The following is an 18272-nucleotide window of genomic DNA, read 5'->3' as shown; positions in this document are numbered from 1 at the left end:
CATTTTTTCGTACAAAATCAATTTTATTCGTAATTTATGACCAACACTTATGTTTATAATATACTTATAAATATAAACACGCTGTAGTTTATAAAAATTGTCAGAATAGGTGGCAGAGGCACTTTAAGGTTTTGTTTCATTTAATTTATAAAATGTCACGAAAATGTTTAATATATTTTTTAGCTTTGCTTAAAATTCACTTTGATATGATTTTTGTATAATTAACTTACCTAAAAAGTAGTAATTTTAAAATTGTTGTTGAATTGTAATATTTACTTTTTTAGTAATTTTAAATATTTTAATGTTTCTTTATATGGTGATAGGAGAGCAGGTGTACATTAGATAATTGTTATTGTTTTTATATCATTTTTATTTTTGTTAACAGCATTGTTATCACTAACATAATATTTGAAATCTCTAATATGATAATTAAATTAAAATATAAGTAGTTTTGTCTACAATAAAAAATATTATCATCTGAATTATTTTTATTAGTATTTTTTATTATTTGTATTTGACTATATCAACATACTACCTTATATAAGGGCCTAATATTTATTCTTTATTATTAATAGCCTAATTTTCAGGAAATTGCAGCATGCAATAATATACATAACATTGGCTTGTACCGTACAATAAAGTAGAGTGATCTGATGCTGCAAGTAATAGGCATTAAGTAATATTACAATTTGAATGGTCATTAAACTACAAGTTAACCTTTTTTAATATCGCAAGATTACCATTTCAACAAAATTTAGAGCTCATTTTTATGAAGTAAAGTCATACACAATAATTATTACTTAGTTGCATAATTTCGAAGTTCATTCAAGATGATAAAAAAAATTCATTTTAATTAAAATTTGTAGTAAATATTAATTGATCCAAACATCTCATATTTACATATACAGTATATTGCTCTTTAATATTTATCATGGAGATATTTGTTTTTATCATAGAGATTATGTTATGCATATAGTAATACTGCCATGATTTGAGTAAAAACTGAATCTAGATTCTATCTACTGCTGTGGAAAGAGCTTTGTTTCTTGATTTAACTTTGAGTTATAAATAGCAGATTATTATAGGGAGTACTGTTCTACATTTTGGCTACAAGTGCTTATAATAAAAATAATAACAATAATGTTAGTCTTTTAGCACAATGTTTGCGGCATATTTTACAATCATAAATATTAACAAAACAGGAAGAAAAAAGAGAATATCAAAAAGTACTACCTGAAAATAAAGAAACCACAAGAAAAAATTACCAATGAAACAGAACAGACACCAAACCAATAAATAATGACAATAAATTCAAATACCGGTATAAAATACTTAAGACAATTTTTTTTTTTTAATGTCTTCATACCATTTTGAATTTCTCAATGTTAATTGATTAATTGGGTAATATCTTATGAAAAATGTGTCCTTGTATTGAAAAATCTGAGTGAGCACATTTGACCATTCAATTGGTACCGCAATTGATTATTATAGTGTTTGGTTGAATAGGAAAAGTGCACAGTGACACTAAATAAATAATAAATAATTATTTATAGAAAATAAATAACAATATAACAATTATAGTATAACAATTGTATTATAATTTATATTCAAATTTAATGAAATATGAAAAGGATATAAAATATAACTACATTGGTTGAAGGTAGGTAGGTAAGAACTAGTAAAAGCTTGTGTTTTAATAAATTATGTACAGCAGCTGAATGTCTGTAATTAGACTACCAGTACCAGTTTAGAAAGGTGCAAGCATTGGTTCTATTTATGATACTTAAAAATGTGCCATATAAATATAAATTATTATTATTATATTTGACTAAGTCAGTTAAAAATTTTATATATAGACTTTGTTTATGAACCATCCTAACGATCAGTTGCTTGTAATTAGTTTTTTTGATCAATTGCCGAAAAAGGCAATCAAATTCAGTAAAGAAACCAGTTGGTTAAATTGTCGGATGATCAATTAATTCATTGGTTGATAACATTGGAGATGGTTTTTTACATATCATCCTTTATGTCTCATAATCTTTGATTTGCTTAGTCTATGAATGCACTTTAAATAATTTAACGAATATTAACATGATATTCGTCAAACTCAAAGACGTTCTTGGTGTATTGATATTTACGAGGTTAATATGACATACTGTAATAAACTGTCCAATCAGAAAGGAGAACGATCGGATTTATAAATCAATAATTTGAGGAACAAGAATATCTTGACATGTTCTGGCAATTGGTTCCACGATTCAGGCGCCACTGACACAAATGCGCGACTGCCACAAGATCTCCTGTTACATTCGCAATTCTGTTTGATTGAATGATTGATTATATGCTATGGTATTATGATGTATGCATCGTATTCAAGAAATATTCTGGATTTTTGTAAGGCTGTGTATATTAGGTATCCTTATTTACAACAAAATTCACTATTGTATTTCTAAATACAACTTGAGTGCCCATCACTATTCATTTATTACTGCACAGTAATTCAGAAGTATTGCTATTTTGGAGAACACACTGTACAGTATACCGACTTTTATAATGTGACGCACAAGAAAAAAACCAGGCCTTTAATGGACGAGGTCATTAGTTAATGAATCGGCGAGTCGTAGAAAGCAAATTACGCTTGGAGACGAAAGAGTAGGCCTAATGATGGTTTGCTGAGCACTCTTATGTTCCGTCTCTTAATGATGTCACCGTCCTATAAAATTCTCACATTCCTTCGCTCTGTGAATAGTTACATATTTGTTTAGCGCTAGTCTGAAGCTCATGCTTTAGAGACTAACTTCTTTTTAGGAGTCATTAAGGAAAGAACCTAATCAGTTCAAATATATTTTATGGGTTTATTATCAGTAATTATAGTAATTGTTGACCAGAACTAATCTGAAAATAATAACTAATATTATTAGAAATCACCATTGCCTTTGTATTCGTCAATGACTTACACTGTCATTAGCATTATCAACATGCAAAGAAGGACAAGTAAATTTTCTATAGATATTTGCAACAAAAACAGTATTTTTAATTTGTGACTTATGTATTCATACTTTTTTTCTACATCAACAATGTTGCCCTTGATTCAAAATTGTAGTTGATTGTTCCGTTAGTAACATTTTACCTCATATTGGTTTCAGATCATTTCAATTCCTTGAGGCATATTTAGAATAAAGCTAGGAACATTGCTAAACTTTAAAGTAGGACACTAGATTGTAATGTAAAAGCTCTGCATACAGATGCTTATTATTAACCAAAATACCTGTAAGTGAAGCTTCCGCATCATCTGCCAAAGCAATGACATATTTACGCATCAAACAATCTAACTCTGTTATTTTAGAATGTGCTATATTCATGTTTTAATCTACCTTCCATACTTCCAGCCAGGTCCTTCTAGTGGTGAATTGGCAGTACACTTTGCATGCATGACCATTATTTTCAAAAAGATGTAATATGCATATGCGCGGATCATGGGGACAAGGGACATGTCCCGCACATATTTTTAAGGTGGGTTGGTTCCCCCACTTTTTAAGTCAAGAAGATGCCTCAAAATTGTTAAATGAACTGCATAAATGACCCAGGTTTTGACAAAAGAAGACTGTACAGGCAGAGTACATGATAATGAATTTTACTATATGAGAGTGTTATTTCCGGCACCTAAGCACCAACCATGATGGGCCTGAGGTGGGCGTGGACTCACAACTGTCCCCCACATTTCAAACAGATCCGCATCCATGGTAAAATACTTTACTTACATTCCTTCCAGCTAAAACACAAGACAGCAGCAATAATGGAATTGAACTAGGGACCAAAGTTATGGTCAAAATCTCCAAGGTTCAGTGGACACTTGGCTACCATTGCCGACTGAGCTTGCGGCTCTCTTATATTTTAGACAATTTCGTTTGAAATTTTTTTTATCAGTCTAGGAGTCTAAATATGTTGTTTGAAAAAGCTGCTATTCAAGTGTTAATTAACTAGCCAGATTTTTAGCCACAGTGAATTTCAAGTGATGGTTTAACATATAATTAGGGGTATTATTATGTTTATAGGAAAAAATAAATAAAAATCACCCAAAAGACCCTGGTTTCAAAATGTCACAATTATTTTGTTTAGGTCTGATAATGATACTTGGATGATGACAATTAAGATGATAATTATAAACATATTAGTTTTTTTTTTATCAGTCTTTGTCTTACTCATGTCCTCTAAAATATATATTATATTTGTGTGGCTCATATGTTTTTTTGGCAAAATCAATAATGATATGTGATTGTATGGTATATATACATTAATATTTGGATAAGTTAGTAGAAGTAGATCAAAATACAAAAGTGAAACTATAGATTGAAAAAAAAAATTATTTAAACAAACTCAATCTGTTTTATTTGAAATCATGTCTCTTTAATTGTGGATGTACTCTTTTATTCCTCTTTGAGCTACTGCTTCTCCTGGCATTTATGAATTAGGCATTTTGTTTTGTTTTCGTTATGGGAATTACGTGACCCTAGACTATATTCATAATCATTATCATTATTTTGTCTTTGAGAGAAGGATGCTGTCTCGTATTTACGTTCATTAGCATTTAATGCTAATGGGTGCTGTTCTTGTTTTGTACAGAGGTAGATGCTGATAGTTGGTGTAAGACTTTTGCGATGGAGGTGTGCCCAGAGAACTGTGGGATCCTTGCTGGTGAACCAGACATTCTGTTATCAGGGTTACAGAGGGAGAAAAATGGTAAGTTCAGATTCATTATAAACATGTTCATGTTTTTCTTTTTGAAACAGAATTGATGTCTGATGTAGCTAGTAACCTAACCTCAATTGACGCATCGTTCTCTCTTTCAATCTCTGTCACTGAGGACAAATCTAAAAACACGATGTGATGTATACTTTTCTATTTATTCCCTCAAAACATGTGTTCATCTGTATATGAGATGACGTTCCATTTAACGTTGTTTTTTTATTTCTCTTTCTGTAAATGTCATTGCTATAGATATGCTTTGGCATGTCGGTAAAATTCAAATCATGTAGTAATGGTTTGTCAAATACCTATGAATAAATACATCTAAATCATATTTACCTGTTCAGTACTTCTTTTGATGTGTGTCAATAATGTTAAAACTTGCTTATTTTGTTCTTTTAAATTTTCTTTTTCACATTCCTTGCCAGTTAGCTTTTTTCTAGTATTATATCAGGATAGGAAGTGTCTTAAGTCCTGGAATGGCCGAGACTCAACTGGTACTGTCATGGTACATTTTGACAGATCCCTGGTCAGTGACAAGGGTGTATCTCAATACTGCTGTTTGGGTGCTGTCTTTTTTCTTTCTTTGTTTTTCCAATTACATCTGTTCACTTGCTTTTAGCGCATAGAGACCCTCATATTTTGCATGGTATAAATAAATAACCTTTAACCATTTATTTTTTATTCAACCTTAATGTCATTTTCGGGTTTTTTTCCCCCTAGAACGTTTCCATGTGTTTCTGCAGCCATCAGCTCACCTGTCTGTTTCAGGAGAATGCACTTTACAGGTAACGGAAGACAGCGTTTTCCTCTGGGATGTAATCGACCCCAAGTTAAAACTGGCAACGTGGCCTTTGCAATCATTACGGCGATATGGCAAAGATAACTATCGATTTCTCCTTGAGTCTGGCAGGTAGGTATGATTAAGTGGGCAACAGGGTATCATGTTAACTCATTCTCTGATGATCCTAATAGTTCACTTTTGAAATAAATTATAATAATTCGTCTAAAAGTATGTAAATTAAATATAAAAAAAAACTATAGTATAGTGTTTTTCATGAATATTCAAAGTATATCGAGATATTTAGAAATATTTACGAAATATATATATACAAAATGAACATTTCACATAATTTCAAGTCTGTATTGTAGAATTTCTTTCTATAATGTGCAGGTATTGCGACACAGGTGAGGGCATGTTCACCTTTACTACGACCGAAGGTTATGAGATATACCAGAGGGTTCACAGACTGTCGATGGCATTGGCTGCCTCACAAGAAAAAAATGGAAGCAACAAAGATGTAAGAAACAATACCTGTATTAAAAGTGGTGCATTTTATTGGGTTTAAATGATACTTATCACAAGATATACATAGACATCACAGTGGAACATCATTATTATTCTAACAACATAACGTCAATTTCATTTTATCATTATTCTTATATTCTAATCCACAGCCTTTGAGTACTTTGAGACTGTTTCGGTATAAATTATATATAATACAACATTTATATAGCACAACATTAACTATACTATATGTGATCGGCTCTGGCAAACTCTCTGTTTGTCGCTATTTCTAATTTCTCGCAAGCACCCAAAACGTTTGGGAATCAGAATTTTGAACATTTTCATGTTTTAGGATTTTATAAACAAAGATATATTGAAGAACATTTCTACAAAATATCGATCACTTAATCAAAAAAAAAAAAAGGAAAAAAAAGTATATTAAAATTATTTTAAAAATACAAATATTAATAATAAACTATTGCTATTGATTTTGTAATATTTGGAAGCTGTTTTCTTAAAACCTACATGACTGATATACAATGAATTAAATATTCATTACTTCGCTAATACTCAGCCAATTTCCATCCAACAAACGCTGTTTTAAAGAAGAATTCATGCAAAATCTAAAAATACAAAAAAAATAATTTTGAATTTTTCCTACAAACAGCTGGTTTTCCAGAGCTGGTCACATGTAATATAATGATTAGAAGAAAATATATAAATATTATCAATAAAAACATTAATATAGAAAATTAAGTATTCTTTCTTACAATGTAGAAATCCAAATATACATATCATTGTAAGCCTTTCAGTAGTAAAGCTAAGCCTTGACAACTTTAATTATTCTAAAGTAGTTTTCAATTCTTATGTGTAAATGTGCATGATACATATTAGAGAAAAAAAGCACTTTTTTATTTTGTGATTTTTCACCAAAGTCTTTAGGAAAGACTGTTTTATACAGTATTAATAGTTTTACAAAGGTGACATCATGATACCCTCTATGTTATTAAACTAATAATTAAACATTATATACCAAAGTGCAAGTGGTATATATTAGCCCTTGCTACTGTAGTCAAAATTATGAATAAATATACCCCTCAGACAAATTACAATAAAAATAAAACGTAAAAAAAAAATATTTAGTATAAATAAAAGATAAATAATATCATAAAAATGTATGTCATTCATATAATAATGATGATATATAAAATTTATATAGTACTTTCACATATAATAAGGGTTAAAATAATAATACCGATGGTAATAATGAAGTACAGTAATCATTTTTTTGTATATCCCTTCTTGCATTTCAATATTCCTTTGATATTGTACTCCTACATTTTTATAGAACTTCTTAAAGGATGTTTTTCCCAATAGAAAACAAAAACAAGTATGAATGTAAAATATTATATGTGCATTCTTGAAATATAGCCCTACACTGTGCATTACTACTGAAAAACATGATCACTTCACCTCTTAGTTATTAGGTATAATGATTATTGAGAACACCTGACCCAAGTGACTACTCTACTTATTATATTGCCAGCTGACTTTACAGAACCACTTTAGCAAGATTGTTACCGTTGCCACTTTGACTCAAAGTTTTCCCGGTTCACTCATCCATGCAATTGTATAACCTTCGCAATTGACACACATTCCTGGTTTTTTCTGTCCCAAAATAACTTCATCATTACGTTAATGTTCATCTATTGGATTGATTACATATATAATTTTCTGATGCAATTTGCGAAATCAATATGTTTCTACTTACATCTCTAATTTTTGTACAATATAATTGTTTGAAATTGCAGGTAATTCTTGATTTCTCAAAGAATTTCATCTGTCTTCAACAGTTTGTTGATATGTTATTTCTTTTTTGTAAGCCAGAATAATACGTAATTATTATATATTTTATATTCCTAGAAATTATTCCTCTGTTTTATTTTTATTACCTGTCCTCTATTTTATTTTTTGCCATTCATATATTTCATTTATAATTCATCAATGTTGGCTTGTTGAATCAAAGTGAATATGAATCAACATGAATATGAATAAATATTATAATACATAATATATATTTTATAATATGTAATATATAATATATATTATATAATAATATATTATAATATATATATTATAGTATTTTTTAAGTTTTCTATATTTGTTAAAATGTTTACTAACTTTAGTTCAAATCACGATTGTATTATTGCAGATTCGTTCAAGCTTTTTATCAGAGAAATCTGTGATGCCAGATTTTCTGGATGAGAACGTTCGGCAAGCACAAGCAGTAGAGCAAGCAGCCGAGATGACGCAAACCGCAAGACGACACTCGTCAAGCTTCCATATCCCATTAAGTAAGACAAGATTACTGTTGACAGCACACTAAGCTTATCTCTGGCTATGGCCCTTTCATATTAAGAAATTCTACTACATTTATCATCACTTATCCAGCTCATATCTTTATCTAGGAATGAGCATATATACATACATCTTCAGTGGCAATTTCAAGGTTGGGTGTGTGGGGTGGGGGGGGGGAGCTGGCCTGGCCCCCCCCCCCTAAATTTTTCAAAATGATACAAAAATTGGGAAAAAAGGAAAATTATATTCAAATTTAAGTCCGAGTGCCATTTCCATAATCATAATGATATCTCAGCCCCTACCATGGTGGGGCTAAGGTTGGTGGATGCTCTCTCTGTAAAACTCCCTTCATGAGCCCCTCTACTTTGAATTCCTTGGTCCACCTCTACTTAACTTAAAACTTTTTAAATGATGTATTTCTATGTTTTAAATTTTAAAATGTACGGTATATGTAAAGGATGCTTTATGCATTCAGGCAGAATATTGATAATGTTGTTTTGTTTTTATGATATTTATGGTTTTTTTTTGTATCACCATTGATAATGGTTATTATTATTTTCTCTTTTGTTTTCTTTTATGTAATTTATCTTACCATTAAAAGAATTTGAAACCAAAAAATCAAATCAACCACACTGTAATACGGGTATTATTCATTATAAAGCGAAAAAACAGACAAATCACTTGACGTGTCTAATTTAAACAAACAAATGCTAAAATCAAGAGATATACATATTTTTATAGAAATTTCTTCCTAAAACTTGTTTTTACCATATCATGTTTTCACAGTACTGTTTTGATAGTACTAAATGTCTCAAATACTAATATGAACAGTGAAACACCTGCCCCTAACTGCCATAATCCAACATCCAATTGCATTCAAAATTTTGAAACTTGGATGAGTTGATTATGTGTTTTACCAATCATGTGGTAGAGTGTAGCTCAGCGGTTAAGAAGCTTGCCTTCAAATCCCAGTGTTCTTAGTTCATATCTATTGAAAATCCCCATGGGATCGCACCCACTAAATTGTAGGAAGAAAAATCATTATTTTATTATATTGTTGATGTGAAATACTGTTAAGATTTTTAAGGTATGATAGTGCAATTTCCGGGCACCCAGAGGTCCATTTTCTCGAAATTTTCATGCCTCAGCCCCAACCATGGCCGAGCTGAGGTGGTGAGGACTCACACGCACCCCCTACCCCAAAATCCTGCATCCACACCAGCACCCCTCATTAGTGTCTTCCACTTTGCATGGTCTCTACCCAGATCTTTTTCTGGATCCACCCTTGGTGTACATGCTATTTGATGGAAATATATGTTTTTTATATAAAAATTATTAGTTTGTGTGATATGCGAGTAATGGACATGAAGTCATAATGGTGGACAGGTAGGCAGACATCCAGTCTGACAGATATGGTGAAAGATAGTATAATATACCGATTAATAAAAAGTAAATGGTGAAATGTTTGATGGATGAATAGTTTGATGTTTCATAGGTCAAAAAAATTGATTTTATTCTTGGTACAAGATATGGATACATGTATTTATTGATTCTTTAATGAACACTATAATGTAAATTGTACTAAAAATCCATATTAGAATTATACTCTGAAAAAAGCTAAATGATTCACTAAAAATATTGAATACCAATTTGAAATGATACTGGTAATATTTTAATGATACATGAATAAAAACAATACCGGTTTTTTTAAGTTACAGAATAAAAAAAATCTTAAAACTATCATTAAAGTGAGTGTTGATTGACAAGAACAATTCTTCCTCCAGTTTTTAATTGAGATAATAATTAAGATAATAATTAAAAAATTAATATAATTTATGTCATTTTCTTGTATTGTATTGGAATTAATATAATTATTATTTTTTTATTATCACATTCTCTTTTTTTTGCGTGTTATATTTCCTATATTTATTATTTTATTATTGCCTTTACTTTAATAGGAGAGATGATTTTTTTAGTGAATTATGATAAAAAAAATATTTGATTGCCATTCTAATTTCTGCATTTCAATAACTTATATCAAATTTGTCCTTTGAACTGGCCAGTAATGAATGCCTGTTATGAATCAGTAATCAGGTGGTCTAATTGTCTTGGCTAAAAATTGATAGTTTCAAAAGTAATATTCAACTATAAACCTATGTATAAATATGTCGTGAAAGTATGTAAAGTTGTTATCTTTGAGATGACTCATCATTGCCACAAATGTTTTGGCCTAGATTATGCCTTTAGTACACCATTTGTCTCGTACCAATTGAGTTAAAGTGGATTCATTTTGCGTCAATGTTTCGATATGATTACATATTTCACGATCGAGTTGGCCAGTAACTGTACATGAAAAAATAAAGTTTTACGACTTAAATACTTATGACTCATTCAATTCTTAAGGAATTTGAAGAACATTAATAATTTTGAGTGATTTCATTCCTGAAGAGTTTACCTGTATATTGGCAGCAACTTAGATTTTGAAAGCTGCAACAGTTGAACTTGTAAATCACTCACCTTCACTGCCTGTGATCATAAAGAATGTATTATTTCTCCCTTATGTCATAAATTCAATGGAAATTTAGCAACTGTAAGAAACAGTCTTTATATAATTGATTAAAGTGACATTAATTTTCATGTGGCTACATTTATGTTTCAGTACTTCTTTAAAATGTAAATATGCTGAACGTATTGTCCAGTAATTTACTAAGATGTGAATCTAGATTATCCTTCTGGTTGTTTGAATTATTAACTTGTAGCATATTTAATGATAATGATTATCCAATCAGTGAAGCAATCATAACGAATTGCATAGTGCCAGAATACATAATAATTTATGAGAATAATAATAATGTGTAGTGTGTTATACTTGAGTGTAAAATTTGTGACAATACACAATGTACACTATCATTGTCAGATCCAGGAATTAAAAAAACAAAGAGGTAGCCCAGGGAGGGATTTTCACAGATAGAGGGTCCACCAACCTTAGCCCCAGAAAAATTATAATTATGTCACCACTAGATGGTCGGAAACGGCACTCAAAGACTTATATTTGAATATAATTCTGTTTTTTTTCCCATTTTTAAAAATAATTTTGAAAAAGTTATTGGGGGGGGTGGGGGTGTGGATGGCCCCGCCATTGAATCCACCACTGACCATGAATAGAAAACAGCACTCTGAGTATTGATGTTAGTATTGGTGGTGTTGGTGACTATCAAAGTAGCTTTCTATGTTGCATATGCTTTACAACCTTACAATCAACATATTAACAATTTATTTTAAAGTAATATAAATTCGTTAATACATAAATATAAAATGCAATAAAACTAAAAGTAAAATATTATATTAACACACATCCCTGTTGTATCTGCATTATTGATATCATAGAACTTGAACAACAAATTAATACCAAAATGGTGAAAAACAGACATGATAGGCTGAGGAAATGATAGGAGAATGACATCATTGCTAATGCTATCTTCTACTTGATATATGCTATCTTCTACTTGATATATGGTAATGTACAAGACAGACATAAAATGGAGATAGAAAATCTGAGAAGCCAATGTCCTGTAGGATAAGATTATACCATGTGATTATACTTAGACGTATAGCTGACTAATAAATTTATTCAAGGAGAATCTAAATGCAATTAATATGATTAAATAATATTTACAATTTTAGCCTAAAACATATCAAAATCAAACTTAATTTATTATTAATTTTACTTAAAATAATATATTTTAATTGCTGGAAAAAGTTACTTGCGAAATCCAGCTTTAAGGGTACAGGGGATTTTTTTTAATGGAATTTATTATGTGTTTTCTGACACTTTTATAATACTGTATCTAAAATTGTTATAAGTGCCCATGTATTTTTGCCATATAAATTCACATGTCAGGAAAATTTTCACATCGTGTATATAATATATAAATTTCATGTTGTGAAAATGTGTATGTATCTAGTATTAGTGATGAAGTATGGAACAGGTGTGGGTATCTCTTTAACAATACTTTAAGAGATAGTAAATGCTGACCAAATCATCTGACAGTTGATTTAGTTTACAGAATATATGTTACTTTATCCGTACTATCAATCATTATATTGCAAATGCCAAATGAAACTAGAGGCTTGAGGTGATCATATATATACATGTACCGTAATGCACTGTAGACTATGTTTGTGAAAAGAGATAGGTTACAAGCCGATTGTGACGTAATGGAAAAATCATCCTGCCAATACAGAAGGTCTCTTGAGATTCTTAGATCGATGCACTCTCATCGTCTTAGGTTTCAAAATAAGTTCCGTGTTGAAAGAGTATAAATATTCAGGCATGCTCTCATCATAGATGATTAGTATGGTAGGTAAACTGTAATGACAGTCCCACACAGTCACATGACATTATAGATTGAGCTCCAAATTATTTCGAACAATTCTAGCTTCCTAAACTTCCTCTTGCTAAGTGTAGCTGGGAGGTAGCAACGGAATACTGGATAGGAGTATTAAGCGTATGCAAAAACCCTGGTTGCATGATTGTAGACTGCGGCCTACAATCACAAAATAATTAAAATATTGTGTGAATCGTCTGATTTCTAATAAATCAATGAAAACCAACCAAAAAACACTTAAGCATGTGGATCCAATGACCAGGGACAGAAGCGCTTCGTGTCTGCAAACAAAGGCACGTGTTAAATACGAATATGAAGACATTTCATTGTCCAAAGTTAACAAACTGATGGTGATACAGTAATGAGAGTTCCTTTTTGAGCATACATGCCCATGCTCCCAGATGGTGGAATTTTACCTGATGGTAATTTATTGAATTAAGAGAAGGTTATTTGTATAAATTCAAATTGTAAACGTTCCAATTAAGTACCATAAAAGAAACCCCCAATTTATAGTTCTGTCCCCATATTAGTGGGTTCATATTGAACTTTGACTCTCAAACCAGCTGCATCCCTCAACTAAGGCATACAATGTGACAGGGGACCCCCCCCCCCCCCCAGTCTGTAAAAGGTTAGGAAACATTGTGTTAAAGCATGAGTGTTCACTCATCTTAAATAGTTTGCCTGCAGTACAGCAAGTGTGTGTATGCTTTGGTCTTTTCTGTTCATGTGCGTATGTGTTTGGCAATGTGTATGTGTGGGAGTATTGTTGGAGTGAGCATTTATATATGTCAATGTGAATCCTTCATTCTTGATATATTGCAGCATATTGGCTATTTTGTCAGCAATTCACTTGTCGGATTTGAATTATTGTCTTGTGAAATGTCACAGGAAGTCAGGTAGCCCAGCAACCTAGTTTAATAGTGATTGAATTCACTCCACACTAATGACATACATTCACCCAGACATTAAAATGTGTTGCAAATGGCCAAATGCTCTTGCAATTGCCTACTTTCATTGATTAGTTACATTATAGTGAATTGAAAGTGACAATAAACCATCGTCATGCAGTGGTGCGTCCAAGGGGAAGGGGAATGCAGAAATGAAAAAATGTATGCACCACCTATAGAAAGCTTGCTTAGCAAAAAGAAAGACACTAAGTTAAAAAATAATTTAAATTCTCTTTTTATTGCCTTATATTTACTCAGCTAGCTCCTCGATTTCCCATTAAGCCACCCTCCTAATTATCTTAGTTATATAATCAATATTAACATCATCATCATTTTTGTCATCATCATCATGAACATTATATTTTTTAACATTATTTTCATCATCATCATCCTTGCAAATCACCCAGTTCACCTTATTTTGTGCTCTAGCTCCCCTTCACCTAATCATCAAGCCCCCTACTTCACCTTTGCACCCCCTCGATAGCCCCATTTCAAGACTCCCAGATACGCCACTGTTATAATCGTCATCATCATGATCATTATCATTGTCAACATTATCATAATAATGATCATTATCAAGTATTTAAAATCACCACAATTCACCTTATTTTGTGATCTAACTCCCCCTCATCGAGCCATCAACTCCACCTTTGTACCCCCTCCATCAGCCCCTGTTTCAAGCCTCCCAGATACACCAATGTTATCATCGTCATGATGATGATCATCATCAACATCAGCATCATCATGATTATGATCGTCATCGTTTATGAGTTGTTGTTATATTTGACAGTTATTTTCAATGTATTTTTGCCTTAATTAATTCCACCTGTTGTCAGAAGATCTGTCAGCTATGTTTTTTTTTATATTCATTGATCTGTTTTGTTTAATTTTAATACACAGATTCCCCAAGACGCAAACCTTATGTTATTTTAAGAACACTTGTACCGAAGGAGCAGGAAACATTAGTGACTAAGGACCAGGTTACAAACATGTCTAAAGACCAGGCTGCACTCATTCCCAATGAGCAGACTTCACCAGTGCCTAATAAGGGTACACCGGTGTCTGAAGACCAGGCCATACAAATGTCTAAGGTCCAGGCCATACAAATGTCTAAGGACCAGGCCACACAAATGTCTCATGAGCAGGTTGCACAAACGTCTAAGGACATTAAAATGTCTAAGAACATGTCCACTCAAATGTCTATGGACCAGGCCACATTCATGTTTGATGAACAGGCAGTGCATCATCAATCTAAAAACAGCAAATGCCAGACAAATGAAGAAACTCCTTCCAGCCATACAGAACTCAACATTTCAGGTACAGTACATTTTAATTAGGATTCATCAAGAATTTATGTTATATGTCTCAAATCTACAGAGCACCAGTTTATTAAATTTAGACATAACTTGTCATTGACTGGTGTTAGAACATTAATTGAACAGTTACAAACTAGATCTAAATTATGGAGATTTATTTTTAAAGATAAAGGTCTTAAAAGATGAGTGAGGAATTTGTCAGCATTGCAGATGACTTTAGCAAGAAAGAAATCCCAAGACATGTAATATCCACTTATATTATGCAAGGTGCTTGAAATTCTGAGGCACTTTATTGATTGGTTAGGAATGGGAATATATATATATTTTTAAATTAGTAAAGATATACTTAATCATTTTTGTATGCTATTTGAATAAATGAAGTAAATATTTTGGTCTTAAGGAGACAATTTAAAAATTCAATTTTACTAGCTGAACACATAATCTTTCAGCAAATTTAAAGTGTAGTCATTTGTTTTTTTAAATGAATTGTATATTGATTCAAATGTATTGATATTTGTTACTTATAATCAAATAATAAACTAATAGTGCAAAAGTAATTATTACAAAAAAAAAAAAAAAAAAATACAACCAAAACAAGCCAAATATAAAAGGCTAAACACTGCCTTGTAGAACCTGACCCACTACTGTGGAAAAGCCATTGTTTAAGGCACATGGTACACTAAAAACCAATCACCGTTCAGAGGGTTGAGCTTTTTAATGTAATGGTCAGAACTTTGCACTTTACACGCAGTTGTATCATAGCTGCCCGACAGTGGCGGCTCTAGGATATCATTTATGGGGGGCTAAGGTGTCCGACTGGGGGGGCTAAGTATTTATGGGTGTAACTATAGCGCACAGTGTAATCAGAGGGACAAAGGCCAGAGCCGGGAGTGGGTATCCCCTCCTCCCAAAACAAGATTTTTCTTAAAATTGGAAAGTGCGGGGATGGGAAACCTGGGCCTACTTTTTTTTTTTTGGTCCAACTGCCCGACGAGCTTTGGCCGATGTGGGGGCTTGTCCAGACCGATCCGATGGGGTGCTTAAGCCCCCCCCCCCCGCTGGTGCCACCACTGCTTCCCATCTCGGTAGCATTAATATTTTTTATGAACTATATTTGTATATATAGTTTGGAACATCATTTCACATTATTTATATGACGAATAATCTTTAGTCTTTACAAAGAGACATAATACATCAATTTTTTAAATTTTTATGGTAATACTTCAGTTATTCTAATAATCAGTTATTTTCTTCCCCAGATTTGATTATTAGCAGCATTGAGAATGAATCAGACACATCAGCCACAGATGTATGGATTCCTCGACATATGTGTAATACATTGGAGGCTCACGGCCTGGCATCTGCATCAAGAACACAATCAACATTATGATATCAATTAGAAGTTTTATAAGATATCTTCAATTTCTGTAAATCTTTAAAAGTCTTACTTTAAATTCCACCAGAAATCAGTTTTTTTAGTATCCAATAGACTGAATTATTCACCAGAAATGATGGGATCATGATTTCTTATAGTGGGTGTACAAACATAAGCATTCGCCAAAGGGCTATGCTAATACATAGAGCTGAGTCCAAAGTGGTGTATATTAAATTGTCTAAAATGTAATGAAGTCATTCAGACCAAAAATATAAAGAGTTTTGAGAGGCTTTGCAAGGCTTGGAATGAATTTTATTTTATTGGTGTAAACACCAAGGATAGCCCACGAAAGTCTAGAAGAAGACTTATTTCCCAGTGGAGCCCTTCTGGTGGTGATTGGGCAGTACACCAGGAGACAATCCCCTACTCTTTTCCGAAGAGCGTACTGTGTTCTTTAACGTTCACATGGGCCATAAATACACACAGGACCAATGGCTTAAACGTCTATCCGATAGACGGTGCCCTATTGTACCTTGTATTTCAGCCCTCCAGCTGAAACACAAGGAGAGGCAGCGATGGGAATTGAACCGGGGACCTACAGATCTCCACATTTCAGCGCACACACAGTGGCTACCACCAGATTAGCCGACTGAGCTGGTGCTTAGTCTACTGCGCGACTCGCCACGTCCACTGCTGACTATGGGGATTGTTGTTTAATTTGAGGTACTCGTTCAGCTTATATACTGTCACCAAGTCATGTTACAAATTGTGTATTAAATATTTAAACTATTGCACAAAACTTAATTGTAGAATAAGATGTTTCTTTTGACTACAATTGTTAATGAGTCAGAAGAATGTTGTTTGTATGGCTGTCTAGTCTAAGGGCTAGGCCCGTGATCATGCGATGAGGCTATGCTCACTGTGTACAAAAATGTTCAAGCTTTCCATCTGTTTCTTTCATTCCATTTCAAATCTAACGGGTCAAAATTATGTATATTTATGAAAATTTTCCAAGGCTTTTTGAGTTAATTTATGTTAAAATGTACAAATACAAGTTTGAGGGGTTTAAAAACAGTCAAAAGTTGTTTGAGCAGAGGCTTATTATTGTGTGAAAAAAAATACCACCTAGGGGTGTGTTTTGATGTTATACCCACTGCACATACCCAGCTTTGGTGACTAATTCGGTCAGTTAAAAAGAAAAAGTTCTTGAGGCTTGAACTCTAGAGGGCGCTATTCCATTTAAAAATCACATCATAGAGCTGGTCAGCTACAAGGAAAATCTTAAGGTAGAAAGGGGGCTGAAGGTACATCAATCTTGAAGCACCATGGCCAGCAATTCAAAATCTTATGTTATAGTTTATATTATTATTATTATTATTATTATTATTATTATTATTGTTATTGTTATTATTATTATTATTATTATTATTATTATTATTATTATTGATAATGATTATATAATGATGATATAATGATAAAAATAAAATGGTGATAATAATATTTTATTTTCTTTTTATATTACTTCCTTATGTGTTCTTGACAGCCAGTGCTGGTGCTAAACAGAGTAGGTGCTGTGCTGTGTAACTTGAGCAAATGTAATTGTGATGTGGGGTGAAGGTGAATGAATGAAGTGGAAAATCCTAGCAGCTTTGACAATGTGATTTGAGAAGTATTTAAAAAAGAATCTCAATAAATATCTGCTATTTTCATTAAGTTTTAATCAACTAAATAACAAAAGCTTCAGATACCAAAACTTAGAAGACTTAATATAATTCTAAATTTAATTGTTAATATTATACACTTGTATTACGCAGATTCAACAATTGTATATTGCTATATGTCCCTATTTATACA

The 18272-nt window shown here is 32.0% G+C and overlaps 1 protein-coding gene across 7 annotated transcripts in view; it reads left to right on the top strand.

Annotated features, from left to right (window-relative positions):
- LOC117115936 (docking protein 5-like) overlaps window positions 1-17323 on the top strand; it is a 70822-nt gene extending 53499 nt beyond the window's left edge. For all 7 annotated transcript variants that reach the window (XM_033259827.1, XM_033259823.1, XM_033259825.1 and 4 more), the window contains exons 4-9: window positions 4624-4740; window positions 5470-5659; window positions 5921-6047; window positions 8247-8388; window positions 14628-15044; window positions 16303-17323. In XM_033259827.1, the coding sequence (XP_033115718.1) occupies window positions 4624-4740; window positions 5470-5659; window positions 5921-6047; window positions 8247-8388; window positions 14628-15044; window positions 16303-16433 (1124 nt within the window). In that variant the 3' untranslated portion in view covers window positions 16434-17323. The remainder of the gene's footprint in view (window positions 1-4623; window positions 4741-5469; window positions 5660-5920; window positions 6048-8246; window positions 8389-14627; window positions 15045-16302) is intronic.
- The last annotated feature ends 949 nt before the right edge of the window (window positions 17324-18272 follow it).

The sequence above is a fragment of the Anneissia japonica genome, unplaced genomic scaffold (genome assembly GCF_011630105.1).
Source record: "Anneissia japonica isolate Jap-2015-1 unplaced genomic scaffold, ASM1163010v1 scaffold27830_len515607_cov181, whole genome shotgun sequence".
Lineage (NCBI taxonomy): Eukaryota > Metazoa > Echinodermata > Crinoidea > Comatulida > Comatulidae > Anneissia > Anneissia japonica.
The sequence above is the reverse complement of the archived record's forward strand: the minus strand, read 5'-3'. Positions and strand labels throughout refer to the sequence as shown.